General features: G+C 46.0%; 1 protein-coding gene across 1 annotated transcript in view; it reads right to left on the bottom strand.

Moving 5' to 3' along the window:
• Window positions 1-17,363, bottom strand: part of LOC146832976 (phospholipid phosphatase 3-like) — a 98,435-nt gene that overhangs the window by 59,775 nt on the left and 21,297 nt on the right. Inside the window, exons 2-4 of the mRNA XM_085600520.1 lie at window positions 13,430-13,587; window positions 11,006-11,286; window positions 8,001-8,058 (exon numbers count right to left, since the gene is read on the bottom strand). Of these exons, the coding sequence (XP_085456646.1) occupies window positions 8,001-8,058; window positions 11,006-11,286; window positions 13,430-13,587 (497 nt within the window). The remainder of the gene's footprint in view (window positions 1-8,000; window positions 8,059-11,005; window positions 11,287-13,429; window positions 13,588-17,363) is intronic.

The raw sequence follows: 17,363 nt of genomic DNA on the forward strand, positions 1-17,363 counted from the left end.
CTTCTTTTGGCCGTTTCCCTTTGCAGATTGTGACTCCCCACCAGATGCAGATTTGTGGGGCCCTTCTGAAGACTTCTGGTCTTTTGACTTATCCCCACCTTTATCTGAGCCTTTATGATCTTGCTTCTTAGTGTCACCACCTTGGTTCTGGGTTTTCTGCCTCACCCTGGTTCTGACCCATTTGTCTGCCTTATTTCCCAATTCTTGGGGAGAGGTCAGATCAGAGTCCACCAGGTACTGATGCAACAACTGGTTTTGGCAATTATTAAGGATCTGTTCTCTCATTATAAGATTATACAATCCCTTAAAATCAGTTACTCTACTACCAACCAGCCAACCTTCTAGAGCCTTGGTTGCACAATCAACAAAGTCAATCCAATCCTGAGTCTGTGCGTTCTGGGTATCTCTGAACTTCAACCTGTACTGTTCAGTGGTTAAGGCAAACCCATCTATCAAAGCACTCTTCAGGGCTTCATAATCATTAGCATCCTCCTCTCTAACAGTGAGGAGCTTGTCTCTACCTTTATCTGAAAAGGAGAGCCACAAGATTGCTGCCCACTGTGTCTGGGGGGCCTGTTGAACTTTACAGGCCCTCTCCATAGCAGTTATCCATTTGTGGATATCATCCCCACTCTGGTAGGGAGGAACAACCTTGGACAGGTTCCTATGGTCTGGAATGTAATCTCTGCCTCTAGGGACACTGTTGCTGCCACCAGGGGTATCTAACCCCTCTTTCTTAGAAGCTCTTTGGAGCTCCAAGGCTTCTCTATCTAAGGCCAATTGCTTGGTTCTGAGGGTAAGCCTAGCTTCCTCATACTGGAGCAACTTGTACCTTCTGTCAGAGGAGGTCTCTCTGGGATAGTATGAGTTCCTCTGCTGAACAGATTCTCTTCCAGAGTGATATGAATGGTCTGAGTCCCTTGAGGGGGACCTAGGCCTTTCTTCCACTCTGTCAGCTCTCTTAAGGAGAATTCCTCTGTTCTGTTCAGACTTTTCTGGGTCTGGCCCTTCAACCAAAGACTCCAGGTCAGTGGTTCCCAAACTTTTGACTCCTGAGTACCCCCATTGAGTCACCACTGGAAGCCGGGGCCCCCCAAGCAATTTGTATGATTTAAATTTCAAACATTAAAACAGTAATTCTAAGACAATGAACACACGTGTGCACACAAAACAAATACTCAAATTACTAGGGATTTTAGTGTTTTATATTGAAAGAATTTGCAAAAAATGGGAAGGTTAGTGCTGCATCTCCATGACTAAATTTTAAATGGTTTGTTTTATTTCGCAGTACAAGGCTCCTGCCACGGCCAGACTGGAAACCCAAATCAGCCCTGGCAAATGTTTTCAGACCAGTCCCCATACAGTGCACACCATCTGACCACTACAAAGGGGGCTTTGGGAGGCTCTCCTCCCAAGAAAAGTTAGGAAACAATGGTGCATTCTACAACAAATTTATCATTATTGTATCAGCTTTTAAAGAATAGTAAATGATGACCTTACTATGCACCAGTATACGACAATCTTTGTTGTGGTTCTTCAATGATTCCCTTATTATCACCCTTCAACAGTGCCTCTCATCTCTCCATAGCCCCTCTGTCACATGTATTTCATTTGTTTTATAGCATCTATCATACCATTGTAGGATGTCAGAGCACTTTACATCACACACATATAGTGGCAGATTTACAAGCCCCTTGTGCCACGGGTGTGTCACAAAAAGTGACGAACCGGTGGCGTATTTTAGTGCCCCACCCTGCGTGACTTTTCCTGGTTTTGAAAATATGGCCCAAATTGCACACAGCACTTTGCGTGAAAGGCGCGTTCCATGGGTGTTGCTGTGGGTGTTCCGACGCAACACCCATGAAACCAGACACATTTCCAGATTTACTAGAAATCGTAAATCTGGAAATGTGTCTGAATACTACGCCTCCCCAGCGGAGGCATAGCGAGGCGCAACAAGGAGAAATTTATTTATTTCTCCTAGTTTTTTTCCTCTTTCTATGCGTGTTGCGTTCTGCAGCATGCATAGAAAGAGGAAATCACCTCTGGTGATTGTTTATGTACAGGAAGGTGTCCCTTTCCTGCACATAAACAATCAGTAAAACAATTACGTTTTGCAAGTTCTATGTGTGCTAATGCAGCACACTTAAAGTTGAAAAACGCGATTTCTGGTTGTTTAGGGTTCCCTTCCGGCACATAAACAATCTCCCCACGACGCAGGCATCCTTGCACCATGGTGCAAGGGTGCCTGTGCAGGCGCATGGCAGCAGCTTGTGCTCCAGCGCAGGGGGAAGCACAGAAATGCGACATATTGTTGTAAATATGTCGCATCCCTGTGCTTTGACAGTGGCTCAGTGCGGTGCAGCCAAATGGCTTGCGGCACACACTGAGTCACTTTCCTTGTAAATCTGCCCCATAGAGACAATGATTCATACGTGTAAATCAGTGTATAGAAAATGTTACATAAGGCAAATGCGACTACAAGGTGTAGGATTCACATGTCATTCATACTGGTAGGCATTTTTAAGGAGTGCTTGGTCTGGAGAAGCACAAATTCAGGATTCAGAACATAACACAGTGGTTAGCATTGACTTTAACAATAAAAATGTATTTCCACCCAAATAAACCTTTTTAGCAGCATCAGGATAATGAAAGACTTAGAAAAAACATATGTTTCTAACTTGTATCATGCAGTTTGCTAGCAGCTCTGTGATGAAAGTTAATAGGTCACTGTGCTAGATTACGGTTGTCACTTATGAACTGCACAGTAACAAAGTTTTCTCTGACAAAAGCAATAACCAACTAACCTATGCACATGAAACACTTTTTTTAAATGCATGGTACACGTTCTTTGCAGTAGGCATATTAACCCTCTGTGCTACATTAGATAAGTCAAAGCTTCCACTGAACAAAACGCTCATCTCTCTCCAGCAGGTACATTAATCACTGAGGTTATCTTGACACTTTTATTGTTGCTGGAAAACTGCTAATTCTACAAGGAACTTTGTTGTGCTTTTAAAATTGCTGCCTGAGGACCCCCTGGGAATGTGTCACGGACCCCTGGGGGTCCGCGGACCACAGTTTGGGAAACCCTGCTCCAGGTCATCTTGATTTTCATCATCAGACTCAGAGACTATGGTTGACCCACCCCCTGATCCAGATCCACTAGCTCCTATAGCTAGTCTAAGATCATCTGCTACTAACAGATCTATCAGGTGTTGTGAGGAGGGACTCCTGCCTACCCTCAGATGTCTTTCAAAGCACAAGGCCTTCAGGTCAGTGTAGGCCATGTCTTTGTACTGAGATGGGGTGGACCCACTTGCTCCACCTTGGTAGGACATACTAGTGTTGTGCAGTGTTATACTACCTACACTAGTTGGGGCCTACTGAACATAGCTTGAGCTGTAGCAAGGGTGTGTTTAGCCCTTCACAAACAGCTCTAAGTTCAGTAGAACTTATTGATACTAAGCTTGACTTTATATGTACCTTAAGTACCTTTAGTGGTTTTCAGTTAATAATTCAAATAGAGATTTTCTGGTAAAACAATGGCAAGCTGGAATCCCACACGCTGCCCACCAATGTGAGAAGTTGACCTGGCATATGCTGGCTACTAGTTATAGTGGCCACCTTGCACCAGTCCAATTCGACTCTTATGGTAGATAGGTTTAAGACAACCTTTTAAAGAAAGCTATCCTAGTGGTATCTGTGGAGAGCAGCCTTCAGGCTAAGTCTCTGAGGAATGTAAAGCAGCTTGTTTTACCTTATAATCTCTTGAATTACCAAATGAAAGGACACCACACAGCTATATATATCAAATATATATGTATTTATTTTTAGACACACTCTACTAATCTCTTTATAAGATTAGAAGCCAGGTACACATTCAAATGTCAACGTTTCACAATAAATTAAGCACAAATATGGCTGGAGCCCTAGGGGCGTACCAGACCATATACTAAAAAAATGGGTTAACAAAGTCGACTTGCAAAATGACAAGGCCTAGGGCCTGGGGAATCGCTGGGGATTCACTACTGTAGTGTTAGCAGGTAAGTAACAGGCCCACGGGAGACGCGTGCAGTGTGTGAACACAGCCGTGGGTTCCCTATTGGTTTCAATGGAGCAAGTCGCGGTTTGAATTTTAAAGTTCTAGGGCACTTCGAGGAAGTCTACAAGCAAGCCACTTACAAGATAAGTACTTCGAGGCCCAACACACACTAGGGCACTGGAGTGCTCAAGTTAGCTCACCCAAGGAAGCCGGGTGCATGGGTGTCTTTTGGTGTCGGGTCGAGGCGCTGTTTTCAATGGAGACCAAAGAAGACTTGCTGCTTGCGACGACTGGAGAAGTGTCCGCTGGAATCCGAAAATGGATTGAAGATGAAGAGGACCTGAAAATTGAAGGGACAGTGTTCAAGGTCACTTGCCAGTGACCGGTGGCCAGCAAGATGGACGACCACAGATGTCGCGTTGATTCAGGCCATCGATGGTGTTTTGACTCTTCGCTCACGAGGTCCAGGAAGGATCGACGATGACCAGCAGCTGGATTCGGAGTGTCCCCGACGTCTGCAGCTGATGACGGTGTCGGCAACCGGATTGGAGCCAACAAGCCTTGGCAACTGCAAGTCTTGTGTGAACTGAAGAAAGTCGATGATGTAGATCAGCAAGGTCTGATAGACTCACCCAGCAAGGGTAAGTGAGGGCAGGCCTGGAGCAACCAGGAGAGCCCTTTGAGTTGATGAGAAAGTCTTTGGGGGACCCACTAGCCAACGGGCAAGTGATCGCGAAGACGCCGCCTCAGGAAATGCTTCACAGGAGCCCACGGTCACTCGGGACGGGGTAGGCAGCTGAGTTTTGGTGCAAGACCTGCTGGAGGCTTGGGCCACAGATGGTCAAATGCACAAGTTCGTAGAACGTTGTTTAGGGTTTGCACTCGACAATAGTTCACGTCCCCGGGTATTGCTGTTCCTCGTCACTCCGGTGCCCTAGTGTGTGTTGGCCCTTGAAGTACTTACCTTGTAAGTGGCTTGCTTGTAGACTTCCTCGAAGTACCCTGGAACTTTAAAAATCAAACCGCGACTTGCTCCATTGAAACCAATAGGGAACCCGCGGCTGTGTTCACACACTGCACGCGTCTCCCGTGGGCTTGTTACTTACATGCTAACACTGTAGTAGTGAAGCCCCAGCGATTCCCCAGGCCCTAGGCCTTGTCATTTTTTAAGTCGACATCCTTATACCATTTTTTTAGTATATGGTCTGGTACGCCCCTAGGGCTCCAGCCATATTTGTGCTTAATTTATTGTGAAACGTTGACATTTGAATTTGTACCTGGCTTCTAATCTCATAAAGAGATTAGTAGAGTGTGTCAAGAAATAAATACATATATATTTGATATATATACCTGTGTGGTGTCCTTTCATTTGGTAATTCAAGAGATTATAAGGTAAAACAAGCTGCTTTACATTCCTCAGAGACTTAGCCTGAAGGCTGCTCTCCACAGCTACCACTAGGATAGCTTTCTTTAAAAGGTTGTCTTAAACCTATCTACCATAAGAGTCGAATTGGACTGGTGCAAGGTGGCCACTATAACTAGTGACCAGCATATGCCAGGCCCACTTCTCACAATGCCTCTTCACACCCATCCAGCTTACAATGGTCCAGTTTTTCACGGGAGGTTCCCAGTGGTTTATATGGATAGCATTGTGCAGCAACAACAAATGGGACTATTTACAAAGCATGAGAACTCTGCAAGCTTGCTTATGGGAAGCTAAGCTCTCAGGCGCTTTGCCGAGCAAAGAAGCATTGAAACAGCAGGACATTCATTTCTGTAACCCCCAGCAAGCTGTGCTTCAGGTAGATAAGACGGAAAGACAACAGATTAAAAAAAAATAAGACAGGATAAGCAAAGTGTCAATGTCCGTCAAATAGTTACTAAGAATTTATATCAGAGTGCCCTGATCTGATTGTAAATGAGATAAAAACTGACAATTATTGATGAACTATTTAAAGTAATTTCAAATTAACTCTTTTTGTCCTGGGATATAACACTTCACAGGTCGTCATAACGAGTGGCCACCAAAATGAGCCTGATTTTCCCCACTCTCTAAGTTATCGATATTGGAAGTTCAGGTAACTGACCCATTATGAGTTAGCCCCTAGGGGTCCACTAAGAAATGAGGAATTACTAGGGGATTCCGTAATTCTAGATCCAAGTCCTCTGGTAATTCATCATTTCCCCCCAGACTTTCACACTTAGAATTTGGCTGTTTTCTCGCAGCTGAAATCTTCGTGTGAAACTAAACAAGCATTTGCAATGTAATAGGTCTCGCATTTACGCGAGTGCTATTGGCATTGTAAATAACAATGCCTTTTTTTTTTGTTTTAAAAACGAAAACAAAAATAAAAGGCATTGTTAATTTCAATGTCAATAGCTCAAACTGGTGTAAATGAGAGACCTATTGCATTGCAAATGCTTGTTAGATAAGTGAGTAGAAACGCTCCCTTTCGGCCCGTGCGGCAAAATAATTAAATAAACAAGCGCAGCTGCTAAAATGAAAGCAGACCACGCTGCAAATTTAAAAAAAAATAGTGCTTACCGACTTATGACGGAGACCGTGTAACACCACAAGTAAAAGATCCAGTCCTCATCTGAAGTAACAAATGGCGACAGGGCGGTAACAAGGAGGGACTAACAAGCCTCATTATCAAACAAAGCCAGCATTTACCAAGGACAATGACACCAGCCAATCAAAAGTATGGGGGGAGAGAATGTGAGGCTTCCACAGCATACTCGACTACTGCATGCCTCACAAAGCGAGCGATGCATGCGCGCTGCCGCTAGGCTCGACCTAAAAACAGTTCAATTACGATGGGGCCTGCAACGGCTGACACTGGCCTAATCGGAATTAAGAGGCCAGTGGTAATTAAGGCTCAAGCAAGGTTGAGTTCTGAAGGCGATACAGAGAGGCTTGTAGGTTATTGGGCCTCTGGCTCAGCAGTGAACAACTTCCACTGGCAAAATTCTAACGGGCCCTTTTCTGCTCAAGTAGGAAAGTTAAGGTGTGTTTTAAGAATGCAGACTTCAACCTTTCAATTTTTACATTGTCTTATAAAGCTTGTGGCTCTTCCATTTTCAACCTCAAGTCTATGCTTTGTAGTCCAGACCGCTTGGAAGTAGGAAACCAAATTAAAGCCCATATTTATGGCCAAGTCACTGAATGCAAGTCACTTGCTGTGCTGCATTGTGTGACAGGGAAACGGCAGGAATGGCAATATTTAAGTCAACACAGTGCATCCCTGCCTTTTACCCTGCGTTGGTGCACTTCTGGCTGCCTAGCACCTATGCAGGCAGCCTTGCACTAGGGTACAAGGGTGCCTCCGTTGTAAGGAGGATTGTTTTTGTGCAGGTTGGGGTACCTTCTGCACAAAAACAATGCCCTGAGGCTTTTTCCTCTTACTATGTGTGCTGCAGAATGCAGCACACATAGAAAGAGGCAAACACAAGGAGAAATAAAGATATTTTTCCTTGTTACATTTCACCTGGGGAGGCATAGGTTTTTGGCACATTCCCAGGTCTACTACTTCTGGTAAATCTGGGAATGCGCTAAAATCCATGGATGTTGCGCGAAAACACCCATGCAACACCCATGGAAGCGCCTCCCTGGTGCAGAGTAATTTAATGCAGCAATTTGCACTGCGTTGCATTACTCAAGGTTTAAGATGCCACTCAGGGCCATGCAAGTTGGCCTTACGTGGCTTCATAAATCTCATTTTTAAGTTGCGTTGCTCCTGCACCATGTTGCGTTTGAAAATGTAATTTGGTGCATTGGAATATCCAACTGGCTTGCAGAAAACTGCTGTTCAGTAGCAGTGGTTCTATCAGTAATCAAGGTGAGACAGAAGATTTAGCCTCTAATTTACTTAGTTAAATTGGGTTTGTACAAGAAATGCTGAGGTGAAACAAGATACTTGGCAGCAGAAAGGTCATGGGAAGGTAGGTAACTTACCACAAGGTACATCATTGTGTACATGGAGAACGATGCGTGGCCAGAGTAAAAGGACTTCCTGCAAGAAACAGAAGATAAAAGGAGTGAGTGTAACTGCACATAAATCGAGTGACACATGATAATGAAGAGTGACTGCTATGCCACAAGGCAGCCAAGACATAACATTATACATTGCTATCCACTGCTGCAACTGATGTGTTATTCCGAGGGATCCTAACATTCTGTTACCGGTCTAATTCCAGGGCTCCTAACATTCTATCATTGGGCTCTAATCCCAGGGCTCCTAATATTCTGTCACCAGGGTCTAATCCCAGGGATCCTAACACTCTGTTACCTTGGTTTATACCAGGGCTCCTAACATTCTGTCACCGGGCTGTAATCCCAGGGCTCCTAACATTCTGTCACCAGGGTCTAATCTTGGGCCTCATAACATTTTGTCACCCAGTCTAATCCCAGGGCTCCTAAACATGCTCCCATTTGGGTCTAATCTCAGGGCTCCTAACATTCTGTTACCAGGGTCCTAATCCCGGGGCTCCTAACATCCTGTCCCTGGGTCTATTCCGAGGGCTCCTAATATGCTGTCATCAGGGTCTAATCCTAGGGCTTCTAACATTCTGTCATTAGGGTCTAACCCAGGGCACCCAATTTTCTGTCACCGGACTTTAATCCCAGGGCTCCTAATATTCTCCCCCTAGGGTCTAATTTCAGGGCTCCTAACATTCTCTCACAGGAGTATAAACTCAGAGCTCCTAACATTCTGCAACCGGGGTCTAATTTCAGGGCTCCAAATATTCTGTCACCAGGGTCTAATCCCAGTGATCCTAACACTCTGTTACCTTGGTTTAAACCTGGACTCCTAACATTCTGTCACCGGACTCTAATCCCAGGGCTCATAACATTCTGTCACCAGAGTCTAATCTCTGGCACCTAACATTCTGTCGCCCGGTCTAATCCCAGGGCTCCTAACAATCTCCCACCAGGGTCTAATCTCAGGACTTCTAATATTCTGTCACTAGGGTCTAATCCCGGGGCTTTTAACATTCTGTCCCTGGCTCTAATCCCAGGGCTCCTAACATTCTGCCATCAAGGTCTAATCCCAGGGTTCCTAACATGATGTCACCTGGGTCCAGTCTCAGGGCTCATAACATTTTGTCCCTCGGTCTGATCCCAGGGCGCTAACATTCTCTCACTAGGGTCTAATCTCACGGCTCCTAACATTCTGTCACTGGGCACAAATCCCTACACTCCTAAAATTAATTCACTGGGCTCTAATCCCAGGGCTCCTAACATTCTGACCCCAGGATCTAATTTCTGGGCTCCTAATATTCTGTCACAGGGTCTAGTCTCAGGGTTCTTAACAATCTCCCACCATGGTCTAATCTCGGGGCTTCTAATATTCTGTCACTAGGGTCTAATCGCCGGGCTCTTAACATTCTGTCCCTGGCTCTAATCCCAGGGCTCATAACATGCTGTCCCTGGGTATAGTCTCAGGGCTCCTAACATTCTGTCATCAAGGTCTAATCCCAGGGCTCTTAACATTCTGTCCCTGGCTCTAATCCCAGGGTTCCTAACATTCTGTCACCTGGGTCCAATCTCAGGGCTCATAACATTTTGTTCCCCGGTCTGATCCCAGGGAGCTAAAATTCTCACACTAGTGTCTAATCTCAGGGGGCCTAACATTCTGTCACTGGGCACTAATCCCTACACCCCTAACATTCATTCACCAGGGTCTAATCTCAGGGATCCTAACATTCTGGCACCAGGTATTAATCCCAGGGATGTTTACATTCTGTCACCAGGGTCTAATTCCAGGAGTCCTATCATCCTGTCACTATGGTCTAATCCAACAGAGACCAAACTCCAACCTGCCAACACTCGGCTCTCACCTGCCAGTCACAGGGCTCCCACCGGCCAGTCACCAGGCTTCCACCTGCCATTCACTAGATTCCCACCTGCCAGTCACTGGGCTCCCACCTGCCATCACTGGGCTCCCACCTGCCAGTCACCGGGCTCCCACCTGCCAGTCACCAGGCTTCCCCCTGCCATTCACTAAATTCCCACCTGCCAGTCACAATACCCCCATTTACCTGTCCTCATTCTCCAATCTACCAGTCACAAGACTTCTACATACTAGTCTCCGGGCTCCTATTTGCCAGTCACCAGTCGCTACTCACAAAGCTCCCATTTGCCAATCCTCAAGCTCCCATCTACCAGAAACCAGGTACCACTCTCAAGCCCACAGGCACCAATTCACCAGTTAGCATACTCACATCTGGCAGCCACCATTGGCTGACTGACTATCTACCAGCCTTCCATTCATGAGCCACCTTCCCTCCATGGCCAGCCACCAGGCCCCCTTCTGCAGTTACAATGATGTCATCCACCAGCCAAAGCAGCAGGCACACCCTCACCATTAACTGGCCTTAAATCCAGCGGCCACCATCATTTAGTAACCAGACTTCCAAACACCATTCACCAAATCTATATCCTTAAACTAAGAGGTTCTAATCTTCCACTGATCAGCCTCCATCCATCCCTCGTTCGCATGACAGCAGCCCCCAAACATTTCTGAACTACATAATTGATCCTAACCGAATCTACATCGAATACACACATCTGTGTTTGACCAGCTGGAGTCCATGTCAACACCTTGATCCTGTAGAGAAGGGACATCTTCTGGAGTATGTGTCCAGCTGGTGTATGTGTGCAATTTATCAAACGCCCACCCGTAAATTGTCTGGGTGCTAATCAGAGTCCCTGTGTGTTCTATGAACAAAGTGCATTGAAACCTTGGCTTAGCGCTACTCAGGTGTCCATGTATATTTAGTGGACTACGTGACGGCAGATATAAGTGTGAGATGTACATGTGCATGCTAAGAATAAAGGCCAGCGACATATGTGTGTCTGCTAAACTGTGGTCCGTGTATACCCTATGAACAAGGAGTGCCTGGCTTGAGTACTAAGTCGGGGTCCATGTATACCCTACAAATAAGAATCTTCCATACCTTGCCTCTTTCACTGCTGAGGGACTTCCGGTGCAGTTGTAATTCTCCACATACCCCACAGAACAGTTTACGAGGGAAAAGTCTGGTTGGCACACTGCCAAGAAGTGTGGGCGGAGGCGCCCGATGGAGAGCTTGGCGATGTTGGTGAGGGACTGGCCCGCAGCGCACCCGAATAGGAAGGCGCCAACCTCTTTATACAGGATTGCCACATAAGGGTTTGAGACAAAGGACTTCGATCTCTGGTGGAAGAAGCGGATCCGGTAGATCTCTCCCAGGGCGATCTGTGAGGAATATTAAAACAACAAATGTTACTCCCAAAATGACTCTCAGCCAGGGAGATCTTGGAGAAGGAGTGGCATTATTAAGTGAATTGATACTCTCAAAACGACTCTTACCCTTGGAGAAGAAGTGATGTTAATAGGTGAAATCTTGCAATCAAAACAACTCTCTACCAAGGATGTCTTTTAGAAGGAGTATTAATTATAAGAGCTCAAATTTTACTCTCAAAAGGACTGTCACCCACAGTGATGTCTGGGGAAGAGCGCCTACTGCTATTAGCTCTCCAGATTTAAATCCCCAAAACAACTCAGTTCCTACATGATTAATAAGAGAAGGAGTAGTATTGGGAAGAGAAGGGTTCCAATACTCAAACTATGACCTTTCCACACAGAAAAAGGACTCCCTCACAGGGAATCATCACAGAAGGAGGTGGTATTAATATATCAAATGTCAGTGCCAATCAATGGGGAGTCATGGGCATTAATACTTCAACTGATCAAGGGCTCCTTTATATATTGATGAGTGACAAAGGGAGCATTAGTATTGTAACGGTTGTTGCCAAAAGAACCTTCTCACAGGCTTATCTTAGAGCGAAAGAGGGTACCAAACTACCACTGTTCCTGAAAAGGAGTATCATATGGCAATATGCGGGAGAGAGTTATTCATACTCCAGCCCTTACCCCAAAGGATTCTGTCAGAGGGTCATTTTCAGTGAAGAAAGGGTATTAATACACAAGCCATTAGTGCAAAATGGACTCTCACATACTCTTCCGTGGGGGGATGAGTTATTAAAGCTCCGCCTTCAGGGTAAAGATAGTGATCTGTCTGACACTACATGTATTCAGATTCAAAATTCTGCTCCCGAAAGAATGTCACTTGGGCAATGTGCATTAAAAGGCGGGTGTGAGGTTTCTTACCTCCAACTCTCAAACAGGGCAATCTTTGATGAAGGAGTGGTATTAATATATCGATGATTGATACTGCTGAAAAACTCTCTTAACATGCAGACTATGGAGAAGTGGGGATAGTAAAACTTCTATTGTTTCTGCCAAAAAATGTTGTCACATTGCGGTCTGCAGGGGAAGGAGGATTGTTAATACTCCAACTGTTTCTGCAACCATTTTTTCCCACAGGCGGGGCATTAATTAAGGAAAAGCCGGGCATTAATACTCTCTTATTCTGTCTAATAAATTGTATCAAAGGCCAATGTAAGGTGAGTCATTAAACCTTGGTAGTACTTACAAAGATCCCTCCTGTCATGGTGTCGGTATTGCAACTATTACATCCGACAGATCTCGCGACAGTCGTTCACGAAACAGGCATTAATATGAAAAGTATTAACTTCAGTCAGTTGCAATAGCTTTCCATGTGATCTGTGTGTCCTTCAAGAAGGACTCATATCTAGGGTGAACTGTTCCTGGATGAGCAGCATTGATACTCCAGCTGATACTCCTAGTTGGATTTTCTCTGTGCGCAAACTGTGCGGCAAGGACGGGTGTAATACTCAAAATGTGACCGCATAAAGAATGCTTGTACAGAGCGACCTATGTGCTAGGAATGTATTAATTCCCCAACTGTTTCAGCAAAAAGTCTCTTTTTCAGCACAAGGTATGCAGAAATGGTATTGATGCCTCAAGCACTGATGCGAGGAGGACATCCTCGCTGGAACATCTTTGGGAACGAGAAACACTAATACTCTAGTAGTTACTACCAAAATGAGTCCGCAGCAGGACTGACCAATGCATGCCTGAGAATATCAGTCTCAGGGGGGTTTACTCTCAGGGTGGTCAGTGCAGCAAGGGGTTAATAAACTTCCCATTGGAAGGACTCTACCTTTAGCAACCTGTACAAGGAAGAGGTATATTAGTACTCCAATTGTGATTGCCAAAAGGTCTCATGGGGAAAAGTCTTAATACTCGTTTACTCCGATAAATGACTCTTTCCAGGGCAATCTGTTGGAGGATCTAAGGGGCCTGGACACAGGCCTTCAGGCTCATTGGTGGACACATGCCATTACACCAAGCCCTGCCTGGGTATGTGTGGATCATACCCACGGGACAAGTGGTCGCAGACACCGAGTACACAATCCCACACATGGTGTATACAGGATAGAGGGTGCAGGCATATCTAACCATAGTCACTTACCGACACCGATGTCACCAGGATGCCCACGCTGATCAGCATAGTGTCGGACACGGTCTCCTGGCCTAACAGCGGGTACTTGATGCTGTCATCGTGGCAGTAGAACCCCCTGCGCACGGGTTCGATGATCCCCAGCTCACACACGAAGAGAGGGATGGAGGCTGAGACAGAGTACAACATTAGTAAATTCACCTTTTGACATCAGATTGTAATTCAGAAAAACAAGTGTTTATGAACACAGCTGTTGGCCACACACTGACCAGAAAGACACACAGACCACAGGGCCCTTCTTGGCCAGAATCGGACTTCATTGCCCAGTTGAGGAGGACATAAAGTGACCTCTTTGTCTATTTGATGAGGTCACACACTAACCCACTGCAGCACATAAACTGTACAGAGTGTTCATGCAGTAAATACACACCCTGGTCATAGTGTCCTTCTAAGGAGGTCATGTATGATCTCAGTGTCCATCTGATGAGGTCACGGGCAGGGTCGGATCGGGAAGGCGGGCATCCGGGCATTTGGCGATGGGCTGGTGCCTCTGGGTCACATGTGGACCTGTTTTTAGGGATCTGTAAACCGGCCTAAAAGACTTACTTTGTTCCCCAGTCCCCTCCAGGCAACTTTAATGTGGCACCAGTATCTTGGTCACTCCCCTGCCATGCAGTAAATTAAGGATGGAGGCAGGCGTTGCTTTAGCCTGTGGGGCATTCTCACCTCTGCGCCCTGCCTCTAATGGCCTGCCCTGCCAGTAGTAGTCATCCATTGTCAGGCCATCACGTTTAGGCCATAGTGGATGTGGGGAGGGAGGGAGTATGCAGGGACATCATAGTGGGGTGCAGGTGATGTTGTGCTATTGGCCATTCTCACCTAAGCCCTGCCTGGATCAGCAGCAATGTGCTTTTTTGACACATCCTTTGCCGAGTCATCGCCCCGAGTCTATAGTGGGCTGGGATGGGGGTGATCAAGAGAAGTGGACTCCTTAACCCGTTGAGTGCTCATGACGAGCGAAGCTCGTCATGAGTCACAGTGGAGATGTGCTAATGACAAGCTGAGCTTGTCATAACGGCCGCGGCATGCCCACGCGCGATTAATTCCTCGCCTGTGCGGGAGAATTAATCAGTGGGCGGGGTCGTGACGAGCTCAGCTCGTCATGAGCACAGCTCCACTGTGAGTCATGACGAGCTGAGCTCGTCACGAGCACAGCGGCGCCGCGGCCAACCCACCCCTCCACACTGCGGGGGAATTACCCCCGCATGGAAGGGGTTAACTGGACAGGTGTTGACACCGGAACCACAGTGTATTTTAGGCCTTGTTGGGGGAGAGGAGAGGGTTGCATAAAAATGGATGTATCGCTATGGTGAGAGCTGCAGACGGTGGAAGTAGGTTCGAGCCCCAGCGTCAGCTCAACATACTGTGATTCTGCACAAATTACTTAATCACCATACTGAAAATAAAAATGAATTAGATCTTGTGTAATGTAACTGGAGTTCATGTACATTTCTCCAATGACTTTGGGGCGAGTTCACATTGTATAAAACTAAAAAAACACATAACAAAAAATAACCGGCCAGACTCCAGTGAAACCAACCAAATGGTGATCCTCGAAATGGATGATCAGGGAATGTGGGCCACTTTTTGGGGATTGCCCGGGCCTAATTGTGATCCCACTCCGACCCTGGTTACGAGGAGACATAAGTATCTTCCTGAGAAGGGTGAAATCAGTTACTGCCTGAGAGGTGACACAGACCCAAAGTACATCTGACAAGGACACACACTGTCCCACTGTTCCTCACAGGCACCCACAAACTAACCATAGTGTCAATCAAGTCCCGCTCCTCTTTTATGGAACATGAAATCATCCATTTTCCAAGGTGATTTCAGGAGCACCATAAAAGGCACTCACCCTCTCACGCGTAAAATGGGAAATGCCTTACTTGCTGGTCTACCAATAATGCTCTAGCAGCAAACAGAGCTTTTTAAATGCAGATGCATGGCTTGTTAGAAGGGCAAAGAAATCAAACCTCATCCTGAGAGTCTGCTACTTGTTGTCCCTGAAGTCCAGAATACAATTTAAGATAACATGCTTAACCTATAAGAGCTTTTCACCTGGGCGGCCCCACCAAAAATCACAAACTGTTATTCATTACAGGAAGAAGAAGCACAAGGAACAAAGCTCATCTGATGCGGGAAATCTCAAAAGAGGGGAAAATTGAATCTATAAATCAAGTTTCTTGTCTGGCGTCTCAACTATGGAAGAATCTGCCTGAACACATCCAATCGAATGATGACCTGCTTCGTTTCCATAGAAATCTGAAGACCTATCCTATAGAATTGCATCTTTAAGAATAAAATGCTTTGCAATTGTAAAGTGACCCATTGCCCATGTGCTTGGGACTGTGCTCGTTAAATATGTGTAATAAAAACTAATAGTTAAAATAAAGACTGAGGAACATACACACTGTCCACATTGTCCATCTAAGGGCACTCACTCCTGTGAGGTTACTGGTTGGACTATCTCTTCCAGTTTGTAAAAAACTGACCCAATACCCAACTCTGGAACTCATTATTTTAATCTCGATCCACTTCCTAAGCAAGGTTGGACTGGCCTATAGGGCAATCAGGAAGTGTGGGTGAGGTAGGCTGGTCTAGTGTGTCAGCGTGTGGGCCTTTATTTAGCAGTTTGTGGGCCTGTTTTATCGGCAAGTGGGAAGGGTTTTTCTATTGATTTCTCTGATATTACAAGAAGCATTGCCTGCAGAAAACCAGAATGGATACAGGCTTCCCTACCTTAAAAAACACCCATACAGCGTGCCTTTACAAGTTCAAAACTGGTCTGATATGCAAACATGGGCCTGTTTTTCAGCTCTCTGGCATGCTAATGGGAAACACTATTATTTTGGTGCCCGAGATGATTTTTTTGACCCAGTTCGACCCCGTTCCTAAGGTCACAGACTGACCCAGAGTCCATACCAGTAGGTCACAGGCTTGACCCAGTGTTTATGTAGGAGGTCACAAGCTCTACTCATGATCCTTTTATGAGGATCACAGGAGGACCATAATTCCATCCCTGGAAGATAGACTCTGATATTAGCTCCTGTCTGAGGAGCTAAGAGGCTGTCCCTCATCCATTGAGGTCACAGACTGACTCAGTGTCCATCACGAGGTTGCACACTGACCCGAGGTCCATCTTATACATCCGGACGGTGACTGTCTAACCTCCGAGACTAAAGAAGGACGTCACTGACTGACCGCTTGACCTCATGAGATAGCAAACTGAATGCCCATCTGAAAAGTTCACACAATGGCTGCCACATCATTCCCATGTGCATACTGAATGAACCCAAGGGTCTCTCTTAGTAAGAGAACGACAGACCCAAATGTGACACCCGGACTTGCACTTGTCCATGACCATATGAGCCTGACCTACAAATTTCCAAGTGGGCACGACACACAGTAATGCCCTAGTGCCCAGCTGCCCGCATTCCATGGAGCGTCGTGTGCAGTAGTACAGTGATGGTGTTATTTATAACAAGATATTATGGGAACAATCGCGGCGGCTTCTGTGGTAAATCCCTGTGTGACTATAGTGCCTGGCAGTCCTTATCTGAGGGAACTTATGGCTAGCTCCTGAGTCTGTTTCGACACCAGAAGCCGAGAAGTGCAGGAAATATCCCAACTTGAAGCTGATCTGCAGTCGGATCGGGCCTTTTCTGAAGCCCGAGGCGGACTGTCGTCACGTTAACATCAATACCTCAGGTCGTCTCTCAACAGCTGTCGCAAACGGACAAGATTTCACATGCCTGGCAGAGTTCAGCCGAAGTGTGCAGCGCATGCGCAGTGTCCAAGTACGTCATTGGACGGGTTCCTAGCGCTAACTAGTGGAGCTGTATCACCAAATGTGCTGCCACTCACGATCCTTAAGCTCTGCTTCCCT

The sequence above is a fragment of the Triturus cristatus genome, chromosome 4_2, assembly GCF_964204655.1.
Source record: "Triturus cristatus chromosome 4_2, aTriCri1.1, whole genome shotgun sequence".
Taxonomy (NCBI): domain Eukaryota; kingdom Metazoa; phylum Chordata; class Amphibia; order Caudata; family Salamandridae; genus Triturus; species Triturus cristatus.